This window comes from Ceratotherium simum, chromosome 3 (assembly GCF_057802395.1).
Source record: "Ceratotherium simum simum isolate JZ-2026a chromosome 3, ASM5780239v1, whole genome shotgun sequence".
Classification (NCBI taxonomy): domain Eukaryota; kingdom Metazoa; phylum Chordata; class Mammalia; order Perissodactyla; family Rhinocerotidae; genus Ceratotherium; species Ceratotherium simum.
Genome location: NC_141902.1, coordinates 14,595,796 through 14,612,931, shown reverse-complemented (window position 1 = coordinate 14,612,931; position 17,136 = coordinate 14,595,796). Strand labels below are relative to the sequence as shown.

The 17,136-nt window shown below is 35.4% G+C and overlaps 1 protein-coding gene across 2 annotated transcripts in view; it reads right to left on the bottom strand.

Moving 5' to 3' along the window:
* BAZ1A (bromodomain adjacent to zinc finger domain 1A) overlaps positions 1–17,136 on the bottom strand; it is an 85,077-nt gene that overhangs the window by 36,295 nt on the left and 31,646 nt on the right. For both annotated transcript variants that reach the window (XM_087422650.1, XM_087422654.1), the window contains exons 3-7: positions 16,368–16,508; positions 7,960–8,061; positions 4,947–5,034; positions 1,603–1,737; positions 501–600 (exon numbers count right to left, since the gene is read on the bottom strand). In XM_087422650.1, coding sequence (XP_087278776.1) covers positions 501–600; positions 1,603–1,737; positions 4,947–5,034; positions 7,960–8,061; positions 16,368–16,508 — 566 coding nt within the window. The remainder of the gene's footprint in view (positions 1–500; positions 601–1,602; positions 1,738–4,946; positions 5,035–7,959; positions 8,062–16,367; positions 16,509–17,136) is intronic.

Genomic DNA, 17,136 nt, shown 5'->3' with positions numbered 1-17,136 from the left:
TACTGCCCCGGGACAAACACACACCTGCCTCTGAAAGCCCTGCTGCCCCAGCTGTGGTCCTAAGACCAGCAGCAAGGCATCACTCAGTTGGAAATGCAGAATCTCTTCTCCCACCAGACCTATTAATTTAGAATCTTCATTTTAATAAGATTCTCAAGTGACTCATAATATAGTCAAGTGTGGGAAGTAATGTTTTATCAGGCTGCGAGAATCAAACAAAATAGCCCAAAACAGCTTGTAAACCCTAGAAACTCAACTTGTGCTTAATCTAGCATACGGTCAGCTTAACAGGGGATGTGCTATACCTTCAAGTATTGTTTAAGAGATGAGCAGAGGTCTCATTTATCATAAAAATCAATAGATACCTGAGGGGAAAAACCATTTATGCTTAAAAAAAAATAAACCAGAAATATGCCATTTTAGAAACATCTCCTACCCAGGCACAGAGAACTAGTCTTTCCTGTCCCTAAACAGTTTTTGGAGAGAATGTTAAGACTTACCCAGTGACTTCATTTCTTCTTGTCTCAAAAGTTTCTCTCTTTCTTTAGTAGCTTTGTTCCTATAACCTGCAATAGTCTGTTTATTAGCAACGCTGTCCTCCTAAAAAGCAAACCAAGAAACTAAAGTTGTAGAACCACAACTTTACGCAACACAAGATCTGCCCCGTTCTTCCAGTAAGAATAAAAACCAAAAAATTTAAGCCCTCATCAACTACACTTTCTTTCTTTCTTTATTTCCCCCAAAGCCCCAGTAGATAGTTGTATGTCATAGCTGCACATCCTTCTAGTTGCTGTATGTGGGACGCGGCCTCAGCATGGCCGGAGAAGCAGTGCATCAGTGCGCACCCGGGATCCGAACCCGGGCCACCAGCATCGGAGCGCACTCACTTAACCGCTAAGCCACGGGGCCGGCCCAACTACACTTTCTTTATACTAAAATTAAGTTTTATTCTAAAGCATAACTGAACTTTTAATAACTCTATGCATGGTAACATACAGAATATGAGTTAATTCTACAAATTACTACAAAAACCTCTCAAGAAAAACGACTGGTAATATATAAAGAGAGCCTTAAAAATATGCATCAGAAACGCAAAAAATCTTCCAGGGTACCTTATAAATAAACTAGATGGTGTAGACATCAAATATGAAAGAGGCAAAGAAAAGAGATGGCAGAAACATTTTTGTGGCCAACGTTAAACAACGTCAAAAGTTTATTTTTACTTTACTTCTTATTAGAATGTCTCTAACCTGCTTAATGTGCTATTCTTATTATCTTTTATCTTTTAAATGCTCTTTACACTTCAACCCCATAACTTATTCCCTGTATTTCATCCTGCTTCACATTTTAGTAATTGCTTATATGCTTGTTCCACTTTGGGGTGAAATCCCTGTGGCATGAGAGCCATGTCTCATTCACACTTGAAACTTCAATAAGCCTCACTGCCGAGCAGTTATCAACATACAGTACACACATTTTTTGTGTGTGAAGGAACGTGTTCCTTCCTACAGGCTATGGGGGTGAGGAGAGCCAAACACGGCTCTTGATCTTGAATAGTTTTATTAACAGCTACGATGTAGTTTTTATATATTCTCTACTTACCTGACTGACAGATACTCGTTTGGGAGGCCTCCCTCTTCTTCTGTTAGCAGGACTGAAGATAAACGTGGGCGGATCATCAGGGAAGAAATAAGAAAAATCTTGCTCTGCTATTTTATATGTTGAAAGAGATGATGCCTTCATAACAAAAGACACAGGGTACAATAATAACACATTAGGTAAATCATATATAGATGTGCTGTAGCATGTCACACAACTGCTGTTAAAGACCAGGTCAAAAGCATTAAAATTTCATGTGTTATTATGTAGTAATATACATTTTAGTTGGTTTACTTGATCCTTTTAAAAACTATATAATTAATCAGCTTTATCAGAAAGAAAAACACAGTTCAAAGGATTACTTCACCATAAAATACTCAAGAATGTTTCAACAGTGTTTTTTTTGGTTTTGTTTTTTTGTTGTTTTTTGTGAGGAAGATCAGCCCTGAGCTAACATCCGTGCTAATCCTTTTTTTTTTTTTTTTTTTGTTGAGGAGGACCGGCTCTGAGCTAACATCCATTGCTAATTCTCCTTTTTTTCCCCAAAGGCCCAGTAGTTGTATGTCATAGTTGCACATATTCCAGCTGCTGTATGTGGGACGCAGCCTCATCATGGCCGGAGAAGCGGTGCGTCGGTGCGCACCCGGGATCCGAAGCCGGGCCGCCAGTAGCGGACTGTGTGCGCTTAACGGCTAAGCCACGGGGCTGGCCCTCAACAGTGTTTTGAATTCTAAAACTATTTCAAAATTACATTTATACAGTAATCTTTTTTTGTTTGCTTTGCTTTTGACTAATTTTTCTATGTAACTTTCTATGTAAATAAATAATCCATATATTTAACATTAAAAATCCACTGTATTAACCCAATCAATTTTTCTTAATCCTTTTCTAACTGCTGAACATTTAGATTTTCCCCCCAGTTTGGGGTAATAACTTAAATACTTTATGTATCAAATGTTAAAGTTGGTCTGGATAAAAGCAGAAATATTGACAAATTCCTAGAAAGTTTCAACTCAGAATTGAAGTTCAGGGAAGTCAATCTCATTTTCACCAGAAGTGGTGTGGCTCTAGGACAACGGCTAAACCCGAAAGAGTTTCTCTCCTTTTACTTTGTATTCAGAACTTGTTCACCTTTCTTCCACGTCCAACTCAAGACTTGTAGTATTTGATTAGCAATTCTGAAGATTGTTTTTGGTCTAATGGCCAAGACCATCATTCTTTCTTTCTCTCAAAGAAAACGTGTCATTTACAGAAATATCTTTCAGGAAATGTATAAGAAAATAACGATACAAAACTTTATTAACAAAACAGGAATATTTCTATATTCTAAAATATATTCTATTTTCTGTATAATATTTTTATTTCTGATAGAACATAGCTTTTAATACCTAAAATTCAATCAGTTCTGTCATCATAATAAATCAAGATCTATTAGGATTTATATTAAAGTAAATTCCATTAAGATGGTCATCTACTATCCCACATAAATCCTGAATATAAAGAATTGACCTTTACATATGACTATAAAGCATATAGGTAGTTTCTTCTTAAATATATATACTCAAAAAAAGGTCAAAATAGGCTTTAATACATTAATTGCCAAGGTTCCTTATTCACACACACAACACATACAGTAAACATAAATACCTACAGCTTTGTGTACTTGTAGGTACTCCTAACAACAGTCTACACTCATTGCACTGGGTATCAAACTTGTTGTTTTGGGGGGGTGTGTGTGTGCATGTGTGCTTACATATGTGTGTGCAAATACACCAGAATATCCAATGACAATCTTTCATTATACTCTTAAGAGAAAAATGTTTACTGTCACCTTAATTCTCATTTATTTATCAAGTAAAGTTGAACTTCTTTTCACGTTTATTGACTATTTTCCATGGTGAATAACTGCTAACGTCCTTCACTATTTTTCCCCAACTGGGTTGTTTTTGTTCATTGACGTGTAAGAGATCTTTCTAAATTAGGGAAATTGGCCAATTGGCTATTTATGATACACATATACAACTATTCTTATATCCAGTGACTGCCCACCAAGTGCCAGGCACTGTTCTAGAAGTCGCTTATCACAAGTATCTAAATCATTAACTTTTTGTAAGCATCATTTTGCATGGCTACCTGATATTCAATTCTATAGACAGAGCATAATTTAAGCATTCTCCTCTTATCAAGATAAATATATAAATATGCTCACATTAAAAAACATTATTTCTTTCAGATTATTTTATGTTTTCAAGTTTTTATATTTCATCCACTGTGAATTTTGATCATGTCTATTTGTCTATTTTTCTCCTGGAGTGCTTATGTTTTTCTAATTGTTTGAGCTCCTCATAGTATTCACTGAAAGTATTTTTCCTCCAGCACTTGCCCTTTGAAATCTATTCATGACATTTTTAAACTTACATAAGTTTATATTCTCAAATAAATCTCATCCTTGCTATTCCTTTTCTATAGCTCCTCCTGAATACTTCAGCATGCATAACATTAAGATTTGTTTCATTTCCTTTTTTTTTTTTTGAGTTAGATGTGACTTTATTTTTCCAAATAGTTAACCAAGTGATCTATCTTGGTCTCTAGAGATTTGAAATGCTACTTTTCACATAAAGTAAACTCACATATTCTTTTTTTAACATTTTTTTCTTTTGATGTAACATTTCCATATAATGAAATGCACAAATCTTAAGCATACAGTAGCTGATTTATGACACATGCATACCTCTAACCCATTCTATTGCTTTTTAAATTAGACAGCATTTCTCTCTCCCAATGTGAGTTAAATATTTCTCATTTTTAAAAATTAGTTTTACCATTTAACTTTTTAATGTACAACTTAATGAGGCTTCTAAACTTTATTTTTCCCCTCTTAATGGTTATTAATAAAATATAACCTGTCTGCTTAGTACTGGTCTCTGATGTTCTTTTCATTGCACATACTGTTCTCCTCTCTAGTAGGCTCTGTTTTAGCATTGTTCTTTGACTCCATTTTTGTGAGCCAGAACCACACTATTAGAACATGATAGTTGTCCCACCTCCATAACTTTTTTTTTCCCCAAGTTTTCCATCTATTCTCACCTGTGCTGGTTGATTTTTTTTTTTTTTACAAGGAAAAAAAAATGGTAGTACCTGAGCCACCTAGCAGTTCTAGCCATTGCAAAAACAGTATTTAATCCAATAAATGTAAAGAAAATTACTAAAAATTGGCTCCAGATAAAAAGAGAGCTATTTTCAACCAACTTTGAAATAACATTTCTGCCAAGTTACAACTTTACAACACTACTCATTTCTGTCTTTTTTGTCTTCGTTCCAAAAAATAATTTCACTGTTTTGATTACCTTAATTTTAATGACTCCATCTTGTGGTTCACAGTGTTGCTTCAGAAAAAGCTTCAGTTTATCACGAGAAAATAGGTGTTTTCTCCGGCTACAGAGGAAAAAGGAGGAGAAAGAGGAAAGCATTAGTATCAAGGAATTCAATCCGAACTCCATAATCTCTGTAAATCTATAACCTCAATTTCAAGCATAGGAAAAGGACATCTCATTTTCCAATAGTATTTATGTGGAAGTTACGAGAAACCTTATACAGAAGTATTTACGTAGAATGTTATAAGATCTATTTGAGTGGATCTATTATAAAAGTCCATTACAAAAATAGTATATGCATTTGTTGCTTAGGAACCACTTAGAAATCAAATAAACATCAAGGAAAGTATACTATGGAGAGTAAATCAAGTTTTATAAAATTAGATGATCATTCCTCTAAGTATCTCCATTAAAATTCTTTAAAAAATTAAAATCAACTACCAGGTGCCATATAACACTAAGTAAAATCAACATTCAAATGGATATTGTGAACAGAGTTGAACATAAGTTTTATCAAATTCTACAATATTTTATATTTAAACTTCATATGGCAGGCAACAAATTCATGGGATTAAAATCAAAGAGAATTAGAATTATTAAGATTCTAAAAATATAGTATTTCTGATTCTCCCTTGCCCCAAAATTCAAAAACAGCAACCACAAGAGTAACAAACACCACCACAAACAAAACAAAACCAATAAACAACAAAGTACTTCTGGAAAAGTTCTGGAAAGAAAGTAAACGTTTTAACTGAATTCAATATATTCCTTTCAAGAAAAAGCCAAGTTAAAAGCTTCTATGAGTGAATAAACAATTTAGGAACTTTTAAGTAGTAGCCCTCCCAGAAATGTATATTCTTTTCCTAGACTATAGAAAGAACTATATGAGAGAAAGGATTCTGGTTTCCTGCTGTATCCTAGTACCATACAGCTGACAAGGAGAGGTAATTATCTGTTGACTATTGAACAAATATACTAGTCCTCAAGAACTGTATTGTCCTATATGGCACCCACTAGCCACATGTTTTTTAATAAATAAAATTAAAAACTCAGTTCCTCACTACTGCTAGCCACATGTCAAGTGATTAATGACCACATGTGGCAGGTCAGCACACTTACAACATTGCCATCGTTGCGGAAAGTTCTACTTGTCAGTGCTACTCTAGCCCATCAAGTCTTCCCTATAGGAATATTACCAACTCTTTATTATACGATTAGTACTATCTTCTGATGCTAACAAAGAGCTGAAAATCATTTAAGTCTTCCATTATCGAGTATAACTTTCTCACCCATAATTCCTTGGCTCACCATTCAAGAAGGAAATGAGTTAATAAGACTGCAACCAAGATCTAGCAGGATTGTATTTAACATATAAGCCAAAAAGTAAACAGAAAAATGAAAAATATTAAATAGGGAATTACAGTATATAAAGAATATATCATGAACTAAAGGCAAAAAAAAAGACAAAACTCAACTATGAATAAGGAAAATAGTGGCTGTCCCAACTATGCTATTTATTTGCCCATAAACTGAACAAATTCAGAAGTTTGAATAATCCATGAGCATTATCTTGGGAATACTATTTTTCAATATACAATAAAATGTAGAATGCTCCAGAGATCTTAAATTAATGATGGGCCAAAAAAACCAACCAAACGAAAAACTATATACACCTCCATATAGTTACAGAAAGTAATATATCTGACTTAAGATTCACTCGACACAATTTATTATCGCTTTCCTTTGGACTCCTGAGTATATACAGGGCAACAGGGATAAGAGAATAAGTAAAATTACTTTATATCAGGGCCGGCCCCGTGGCTTAGCGGTTAAGCGCGTGTGCTCTGCTACTGGCGGCCCAGGTTCGGATCCTGGGCGCGCACCGACGCGCCGCTTGTCCGGCCATGCTGAGGCGGTGTCCCACATACAGTAACTACAAGGATGTGCAACTACGACATACAACTATCTAGTGGGGCTTTGGGGGAAAAAAAGGAGGAGGATTGGCAACAGATGTTAGCTCAGGGCCGGTCTTCCTCAGCAAAAAGAGAAGGATTGGCATGGATGTTAGCTCAGGGCTGATCTTCCTCGAGGAAAAAAAAAAAATTATTTTATATCAAATGAAATGCAAGACTGACTCCTAGATGGCAGGTTGAGAGTTGGCTCATAATGTCAACTTCCTTTCAGAAGACTAAGAGCCTAACATCAACAGGCAACAACAGGAATTTCCCTCAACTACATCTATGTAACCTAGAGCCAGTTCTTTTAAATATTAACTACTCACTACCTCTCTCTTTGGATTAGGACTCAAACAGGAATTTTTAAAGATACTCATTTTTTTTTTTTTTTTTTTGGTGAGGAAGATCAGCCCTGAGCTAACATCTGTCGCCAATCTTCCTCTTTTTGCTGAGGAAGATTGGCCCTGGGGTAACACTCTGTGCCCATCTTCCTCTACTTTATATGTGGGATGCCTGCCACAGCATGGCTTGATAAGTGGTATGTAGGTCCGCGCCCAGGATCTGAACCTGAGAACTCCGGGCCGCCAAAGTGGAGTGAGTGAACTTAACCACTACACCACCAGGTCAGCCCAATATTCATTTTTTATTATTTAACTTTCTTAAAGACTGGGAGGAGACTGATCAGATGTTTGTGTCTAACGAATAAAATATTACAAATGTGACATATTTGTAAGCATCAACAGATTTTTCAACTTTGAAAATTGAGTTCTCTCATGAGGAGTACTTCATAAACAGGATCCTTCTTAATTTCTTAGATGCGAAGATTATTTGGGGTTAGTTACTAATTTAAACAAAGGGCTCAACGAGTCCATCAGGATTCACTTTATCAGTCTAAGAGCATAAAAATGTACACTAATTTTAAAAAGGGAGGCAACCACTTGCAACAGTACCCATTTATTCTACATCGAATCTTGTTAATCTAACATAATTATTCTACTTTCAACCAGCATAGAGAAGACACCAAGTTTTACCTGATTTGTGTTGCTTTAACAATAGCACACTCATACAATTCTTTTTTAGTGGGTTGCACCTTGTACTTGAATAATAAGGGATCAATTGCATCTTTTTTCTTCCTAAAAAAGAGCAAAGACACAAATCAGTTAATAATTTGTTTGGAAAACTGATATTTTAAATGGAAATCTAGTTTCTAAGAACATACTATAACGAAATCTAATGCAGTTTTATTTTAACTAGGATTTTATAAGTTACTGATATCCCTCACCATTCTATTAGCTAAAACATTACAAAGCACTACTTTATGTTAGGTAGGTACTTTGATCACTTATTCAATAAATTTTCCTTGGACAAAGAAATTAATTAGAGATGAATAAGCACAGAATACCTGGTTCAGGTTAGATAAATTTGTAAACAAACAAATAGGCTCTTGGATTTGCTTTTAGACTTTCTTCTTCATACCTATGTAATCCAAGAGCAAAAGTGGAGATAATATAGTTTACCCTGTTTTATGAACTGGCAAAGAGGCTACACATTTAATCACTACCCGCACCAACTTCTCATCTTTTCTTCCCTTTGAGAGTGCATTCATTCATCCCTTTATCCATCCATCCATCAATTCAATAAATAGTTAAGAGCCAACAATGTGCCAAATATTCAACACTGATGATTCAGTAGTGAACAAACTAGAAACATAGTGGGGAGATACAGGCAAACAAAAAAAAATACACAACAAGGTAGGTGGTAAGTGCTCCAAAGGGAACAGAGTGCAGGGTGGAGGGCGGGCCTCTATTTTATATAGAGTGATGGTCCCCAATAAACTGACCAGGTAGGCCTTCCAAGAAGTTGACATTTAAGCAGAGATCTGAAAAAAATGAGGGAGCAACCTATGAGGAAATTTTGGGGATATGAGTTTAAAGAAAGAAAGAAAAGACTGTATAAAGGCCCTGAGGTGGAAGTATGCACGGCTTGCACAAGAAACAGAATAAATAAGGAGAACAAAAGATGATTCAGTCAGAGAGACAGCAGCAGGGCCAGATTATAGGCCGTCATTAAAGGTTTTGGATTTTACCCTGAGAAAAGACACTAAAGGATTTTGAATAACGGGGTGATAATGATTGCACTTACTCTTAAGAAGGATCACTCTGTCTGCCATGTGGGGAAAAGACTATGAGTAAAGGGTGCAAACAGGGATACCAGCTAGAAAGCTAATGCAACAAACTGAGAACTGACGGCAGTCAAGACTAAGATGGTAGCCGTGCCGTTAGAGTAAAGCAGTTGGATTCTGGAGAAGCCGCCTCTGAGAAGGCAAGCATATATGTAAAGGGGATGTTAAGCGGGGGTTACAGAGAAGAGAAGAAAATGATATGAAAGGATGATAAAGAGAAACATTCTGCAATGAGGGTAAGATAGAGTCAAAGTGATGTAAATACAGTACACAAGAGTTGGGGTCGGGGGGGCTCAACACAAAAGAGATGCATGAGACAAGCACACAAACAAAACTGAAGTATTCACCTGTAACAGCATTAAATTCCGAGTTAGAGGGCCAAGTATCTTTGCAGTGAGACCCAGTACACACATAAACCAGGAGATATATTTAAACATTCACCCTTACTATATGGAATACAGTCTAACATTTTCTATTCTATTAAAGTTCATTATTATATTAATTTCACAACCTACAATAGGCTATACCCTGCAGTTTGAAAAGCACTGCTCCAAAAGAACAGATCAAAGAGAGAACTCTAAGTGTTTAGACAGCAGTCTTGATGGGAGTTTCCAATAAAGGAATTTCTTGAAATGAAATGGGGGAAAAAGAAAAGTGAGCTTTAATGAATCAGCAACAGTCCCTCAAGAACAATAGACTTGATTAAGTTTTTATCAATATCATTTTTTGGATGGGTGCAAACTTAGCAATTAATTACCACCCTTTTGTACATATAAGGGATTGATCAAGTATAATACACATTGCACTTAAATATATATTCTAAGTCATAATTATAAATATATAAATATATTTAATTTATATATTATTTGTTTACAGAAAACTTGTTTATGGACCTTATCTTATTGGATTTAAGGCTAAAAACACGTGATTTTTCATGTATAAAAAATTATCTTTTTTTTTTGCTAAGTCATGAAATCCATTTGTGAAGATAAAGCAATAGAATAAAAATCTTTGTTCTAATCACTGCAAATATTCTTACACAAAACTCTGTATAGATAAAATCACAATTGGATTCTTTCCAAGGAAGTACCATTATTGGAGACCAAGAGAAACTGCTTCTTATAATGTGGATTCACCTATAAGAAAGGAACTTCAAGGCTAATATTAAAAAGAACCTCTAGAGCCGGCCCTGTGGCTTAGCGGTTAAGTGCGCATGCTCCGCTACTGGCGGCCCGGGGTTCGCATCCCGGGCGCGCACCAACACTGCTTCTCTGGCCATGCTGAGGCCGGGTCCCACATACAGCAACTAGAAGGATGTGCAGCTATAACATACAACTATCTACTGGGGCTTTGGGGGAAAAATAAATAAATAAAATAAAAAAAAATAAATAAAAAGAACCTCTATTTTAATCATTTTCCTCCCTTGCTTCCCAAAGCCTAGGCCTAAATAGCTGAAAGACTAAGTTGAATCTAGTGATCTCAACCATGACTGTGACTTACCATTAAGAGATCTGTTATTAGTTCTACAATAACATACTAACACCAAATATTACGTTTACAGAAATTAGATCACTGTTTCAATTATTTATTCACAACAAAATTTTATCACTTATTTTATAAATATATCATATTTCAATATGCGTAGTTATATATGTAAGTTTTAGTTCTACTTTTATTTTATCATAATGGAAGTTGTTTTTGTTGCTGTGAACAACATTTGATAATAAGAAGTCACAAGTTAAAATGTTTTCTATATCAGCACAACAGAAATGACAAAAAATAAAATAAAACTATACTTTCAACATAAAGGTCTATTTGCTATAACTATGCTGCAATGACAACTCACCAAATGATTAAGCTTTCAGCAAAGATGGTTACTCATGGTAGTATTATTTTGGAAATTTAAAATGCTAACCTTATTTCTCATACATTAAAATTTCACACGACTACAATTAGCAAAACAATTAGGTCTACTTCTTTAAAAATAACACTCAGATTCCATAATCTTACTAATAATTAGGCAGGTTATCGTTACAGCCAGATTACATTGCATGAAGAAATTCAGTGCATACAATATTTAGAAACTGGATACATATTCCTCAAGAGATTCCTAAAATAATTAATTTTCCTTGTGCTTCTATAGATTAGCACCAGGATATAAGATGTTACAAAAATGTATCTTGTTCATGTACTAGTTTCAGGCCAGGATAATAATATTTTATAACGTATTTTAACTTTAAATACTATCTGCCTAGAGATGGCTCCATACAACTCTATCCATTGTTGAGAAGCAGCCCGATTGTTTATTTTTTTATTTTTTATTTTTATTATTATTTTTTTTTGCTGAGGAAGATTTGCCCTGAGCTAACATCTGTTGCCAATCTTCCTCTTTTTGTATGTGAGCCACTGCCACCACGTGGCCACTGACAGGCTAGTGGTGTAGGTCCCCGCCCAGGAACCAAACCCGGGCCACCGAAGTGGAGTGTGCCAAACTTAACCACTAGCCCACTGGGACTGGCCCAGATCTTAAATTTTTATATCCTTAAATCAAAACAGCAGAATACTTTATATTATTGGGAACTGTCATTTACCTATTTAATCTGAGCTGCTACAAATACCATGTTTAGTTTCTTTCTTCTACAAATCCTAAAAACAACTAAACAAACTCACCTACCTGCCAACTACCTACTGAAATCAGATGGTAAGCTAGTGAATATTTTAGTCAGGACTGTCTATCAACGTAGTTCAATTTTCAGAGAATCTGTGACTGCAAATCTTTAAGAAAGGAAATTTGTATCAAGTAATTATACAGTTTGTGGTCTTAACAAGTTGTTAGGATTTTCAAATACAAAGTTTCTTTAAATCTATTAGTAACTTTTGGGAGAAAGAAACAAGAGTGGACGTAAGTATAACACTACCGAACCCATTCTTGATGGGCAAACATAAGAGATGAATAAAGAAAGGAACACTAAGAGCAGATACATGATGTGTTATGTTATATTTCAGAGAAGGACTACCAGACAAAAACCCTAAATCTCTTTACCTCAATTTTATATGATGCAAATTATCTTCTCTAAAATATAGTCCAAACCTTATCTGGCGCTATAAATAATAACCAAGAAGTCAATTTTTAAAATAAAATTTGCTTGTAGGTTCACAAAATAAGTGAAGAATTCTAAATTTAAAGTATTCTTTATTATATAATCTACACAAAGTATCCTAGTAGTATGATTACAAAAATTCGCCTTATCTCATTCTCAAGTATATTTAGATAGTTATATGAAAGGTTCTGTCATAAATCTCACGGTAAGCAGCTGAGTGAGAAAATTAATGACTTCAGATCATTACTCTAGAATCCAATTTTGGCAAAGATGGTAGAGAGTTCTGCAAAGTGTTAAGCTCTCTGAGTCAGAGGGCACTAAAATACTAAGGCTGCTATGTCCATGGCTTTGTGACGAGAAGAGGAGGAGCAATTTTTCATAGTCTCTTTCACAAGCTTAGTTTAAGAAGCATATGTTTAAGGTGTTAATGCCATTCCTCAAAATAAGTGACCTGCTTCCTAAAACCTTGACCAATGCCTACCAAAAAAGCTGACAAATAAAGGTAAATAATGGAGTTACTGCTTAGTTCAATCAGATTCTGCAGTCAATGCCCAGAATGATGAGTGAGCTAATAATATGTTGTTCTGAGGGAAGGCAACCTCACAGAAAGTCAAGCCTTTAATTCCATACTTTTACTAATATGGCATTTGGCTTTGAAAAAAATAATCAATATGCTCCCCCAAATGTATCAAAATATTCCATTTTTATAACTCTGATGATCAGAATGTACAAAAAACTCTCATAACTGAACAAAAAGACAACCCAATTTAAAGATTGGTACAGGGTTTGTATATCTTCCAAGGGAGATTTACAAATGGCCCATAAGCACGTGAAAAGATAGTCAACATCATTAGTCATTAGGGAAATGCAAATCAAAACCACAATGAGATACCACTTTATACTCAGTAGGATGGCTATAATCAAAAAACCAAAAAATAAGTGATGGTGAGGATGTGGACAAATTGGAATCCTCATCCATCACTGGTTAAGAATGTGAAATGGCACAGCCGCTGTGAAAAGCAGTTTGGCAGTTCCTCAAAAAGTTAAACATCGAATTATCATATGACCCAGCAATTCCACTCCTAGGCATACACCCAGAAGACTTTAAAATAAGGACTCAGATACCTGTACGCCAATATTCATTGCAGCATTACTCATAATAGCCAAAAAAGGTAGAAACAACTCAAGTGTCTATCAAGAGACGAACGGATAAACAAAATGTGGTATATGCATACAATGGAATATTCAGCCATAAGACAGAATGATCACAAAAATTAGCCTCATCTCATTCTAAAGTATATTTAGATAGGTCTATCGAAGGCTCTGTAATAAATCTCAACATGCAACAACCTTGAAAAATTATACTAAGTGAAATAAGCCAGACACAAAAGGACAAATATTGTATGATTCCATTTAGGTGAAATATCTAGACTAGGTAAATTCATAGACACATAGAGGTTACTAGGGGTGGAGGGAGGAGGGAATGGAGAATTATTACTTAATGGGTACAGAGTTGCTGTTTGAGGTGATGAAAAATTTTTGGAAATAGTGGTGATAGTTGTACAACACTGTGGAAGTAGTTAACGCCACTAAATCGTACAGTTAAAATTATGTTATATATATTTTAACACACACACACTCCCACAAGACGTTGCTGATCATTTTGAGCACCTAGACTTATTTTTAAATAGGCTGCCTTAGTATATCTTGCAGATATTATGAACTATGTGATGCTGGGCAAATTTTCTAACTCTAAACTTCCATTTCTCCTCAATGATATAAGAATTTGACCATCTACCCTTATAGAATAGTTCTGAGGAATAAATAAGACTCATGGAAAATGCCCAGTAAATAATTGTTCCATTCCCTTCCCTTCAATCCACCTACTGAAACACGAGAAAATCCAGATTATGTTTTGTTGGCAGGGAGCAACTGAGGAGTAAATTTCTTATTCACTTAAGTAAGGGAATTAATAGAAATAACAGAGTAAAGGTCCAAAGATGACTGTCTCACCCTTCCTGATAGCTCAGGATACAGCAGTAGCAATCTACAAACAACTAGGCATTTTATGATGTTGATGTATACTGAAGGCTCAGATTCTCTGAGAAGCACAAACAGGTTAAAAATATCTGAACAAAAGAATTGACCAGCCTACTCACTTTTCCTATATCAAAGGTCTATCCCAAGTACCTACATTCAAGGGATAAGGCACAGTCTATTTAGGCAGAAATTATGACTGATTACTCCTATGGCCAAATTCAATTATATTTTGTGATGAGCTTGCTATTAAGTGGCATGAGTGGGACCCACCGATGGAAATCTTGCTCTAAATGCTACACACAATAGGCAAAATAGTTGCTATGCTAATTGGGATTCTGAATTAATTTGCTTTGTACTCAAGGTAACAAATTAGCCACAAAATATGCAGGTAGCTCATATTCAAATTAAAAGGAAGGTAGGCTGGCCCCGTGGCGTAGCAGTTAAGTGCGTGCGCTCCGCTGCTGGAGGCACGGGGTTCAGATCCCAGGCGCGCACCGATGCACTGCTTGTCAGGCCATGCTGTGGTGGCATCCCATATAAACTGGAGGAAGATGGGCACAGATGTTAGCACAGGGCCAGTCTTCCTCAGCAAAAAAAGAGGAGGATTGGCATGGATGTTAGCTCAGAGCTGATTTTCCTCACCAAAAAAAAAAAAAAAAGGAAGGGAAAGGACGTTAATGAGCTGAACAATAGAACCTAAGAATCTAGACATTCCTCATCTCAAAGCACTTCACAGCACCTAAAAGAATTAGAAGTGTATATTAAAAGTTACTGCAAAATAGCCTTAAATGATAAATCATTTTAAAATTAAAAAATTTAGATAAATAAATGCTTACCATATTTAAATATCAATTTAAAAAATATCTTTTATATACTAAATCTGTATTTAACCCTTCAAGACTCATCAAATACATAACTAACTTCATTTAAGGGTTACAATCTTTGATATAGTCCAAACAAAACACATGAACTACTGTGAGAGCTGCTAACTACCATAATACCCACTAATTTTGCATCTCAAACCCTGTATTCAATGAGAGACACAGATAAGGCCTATTAATTTCTTTTTCTGCTTAACAGTAGCAACTCAAGAAAAAATAAGATGTATCAAAAGCTTTATTTATAGGCCCATGTCATGCTTCATTCACTCACTTAAAAATCATTTTTTCTGTCACGCAATGTAGTGGCTGGATGACCTTGTACAAATCCCATTAACCTTTCTAAGGCTCAGGTTCTTCTTGATAAATAAGAATAACAGTACTCTTCCAGGACTGACAAATATGCATATAGAGCACTTAGCACAGTGCCTGGACACAGTAAACGCTCAAATGCTAGTTATAGATACAATAGTGCAAGTCAGACAAAATGAGAACTTGAGTTACAAGGCTCTGAGGGAGAGAACTTGATAGTTACTGGTATTTCAGGAGCAAAGGAATTAAAGGAAGTAGTTAAGAGTGGCTTCAGGTTTCTTATTTGAATATTATGGTACAGTTCCCTGAAAACAGGGAACAAAAAGAAAGATGTAAGATAGTCTGGAGAAAGCATTCTTAAGTTTGAGATGCCTAAAAGGCAAAGAGGAAACAGACTGGAGCAGCAAAGATTCAGAGAGCTGTTGTGGAGAACAGAGGAGGTGCTGAGCTAAAACACGTGAAAGAACTTCTAATCAGCTGAGGATTCAACCGAGATTTTAAATTTACCTGTAGATGGTGCGAATCTACATGAATTTTGTGATTTTTCTGCAAGAGCACTCAGCTGACCCAGGCTGTCAATTGACCAAATTTCAGAAAGTTACAGAGTTTCTTTACCATACACACCATAAAGTGAGTAAGCATAATAATTAAAGTACAGAATAAATTTTTCCAAGTAAACAAAACTGGAATGTGTAAGTGTAACTGAATGAGGTGAGCATCAATTGCTCTTAAGCAGCTGACTAGAGTTAACTAGGTAAGTTTCAATTTTGCAAATTCTAATGTGTTGTGTCTAACATTGTTTAGATGGATAGTATACCACAGTATGACTAAAAAGGAAGAAGGGAGGGATTAAAGAAAAAATTATTTCAATAGTATATTATTATCCAATCTGATAAACATTTTAAAAATTAATAAAAATCACTTACCCATTTTGAAAAGAATTGTGTGTTTCTGAATCATCACTATCACTGATGATAATGGTTTCTCCGTCTACACTGCTGACATGTCCATTAGCAAAACCATTTTGATGTGATGGAGGGAGGACTTCCAAAATCCTACACTGTAACCTAAAAGAAAATGATACGGTTAAAAATGCAAATCATCTGGGGCCGGCCAGTGGCGCAGCAGTTAAGTTCCCGCGTTCCTCTTCGGCAGCCTGGGGTTCGCTGGTTCGGATCCTGGATGTGGACCTATGCACCACTCATCAAGCCATGCTGAGGCAGTGTCCCACATAGAAGAGCTACAACTCTACACCTATGATATACAACTATGTGCTAGGACTTTGGGGAGAAAAAAGAAAAAGAGCAAGATTGGCAACAAATGTTAGTGCAGGGCCAATCTTCCTCGGGAAAAAAAAAAAGCAAATCATTTGATATTTTATAATTCAATATTTCAGAACAATCTAATTATTTTGAACAACTGAAAAGCTATTTGGTAAGAAAATGTGTAACATCCAATTTAAGCCAAAGTTAGCTACAATTTAAAACAATACAAAACTATTTTAAAGGTCAATTTATCAAGATTCTTAGCAATTATATTCTTAACTAAAGTTACTGTTTAGAAAATCAAATACTGGCATAATATCTCATTATACAGATTGGGGCTTACAGTTTTTCTAAGCATCCAATACTTTAAATTCTGCAATTCTCCTGATCACAACCTTTTTTATTCTCACTGCAACTTTTGGTGTGACTT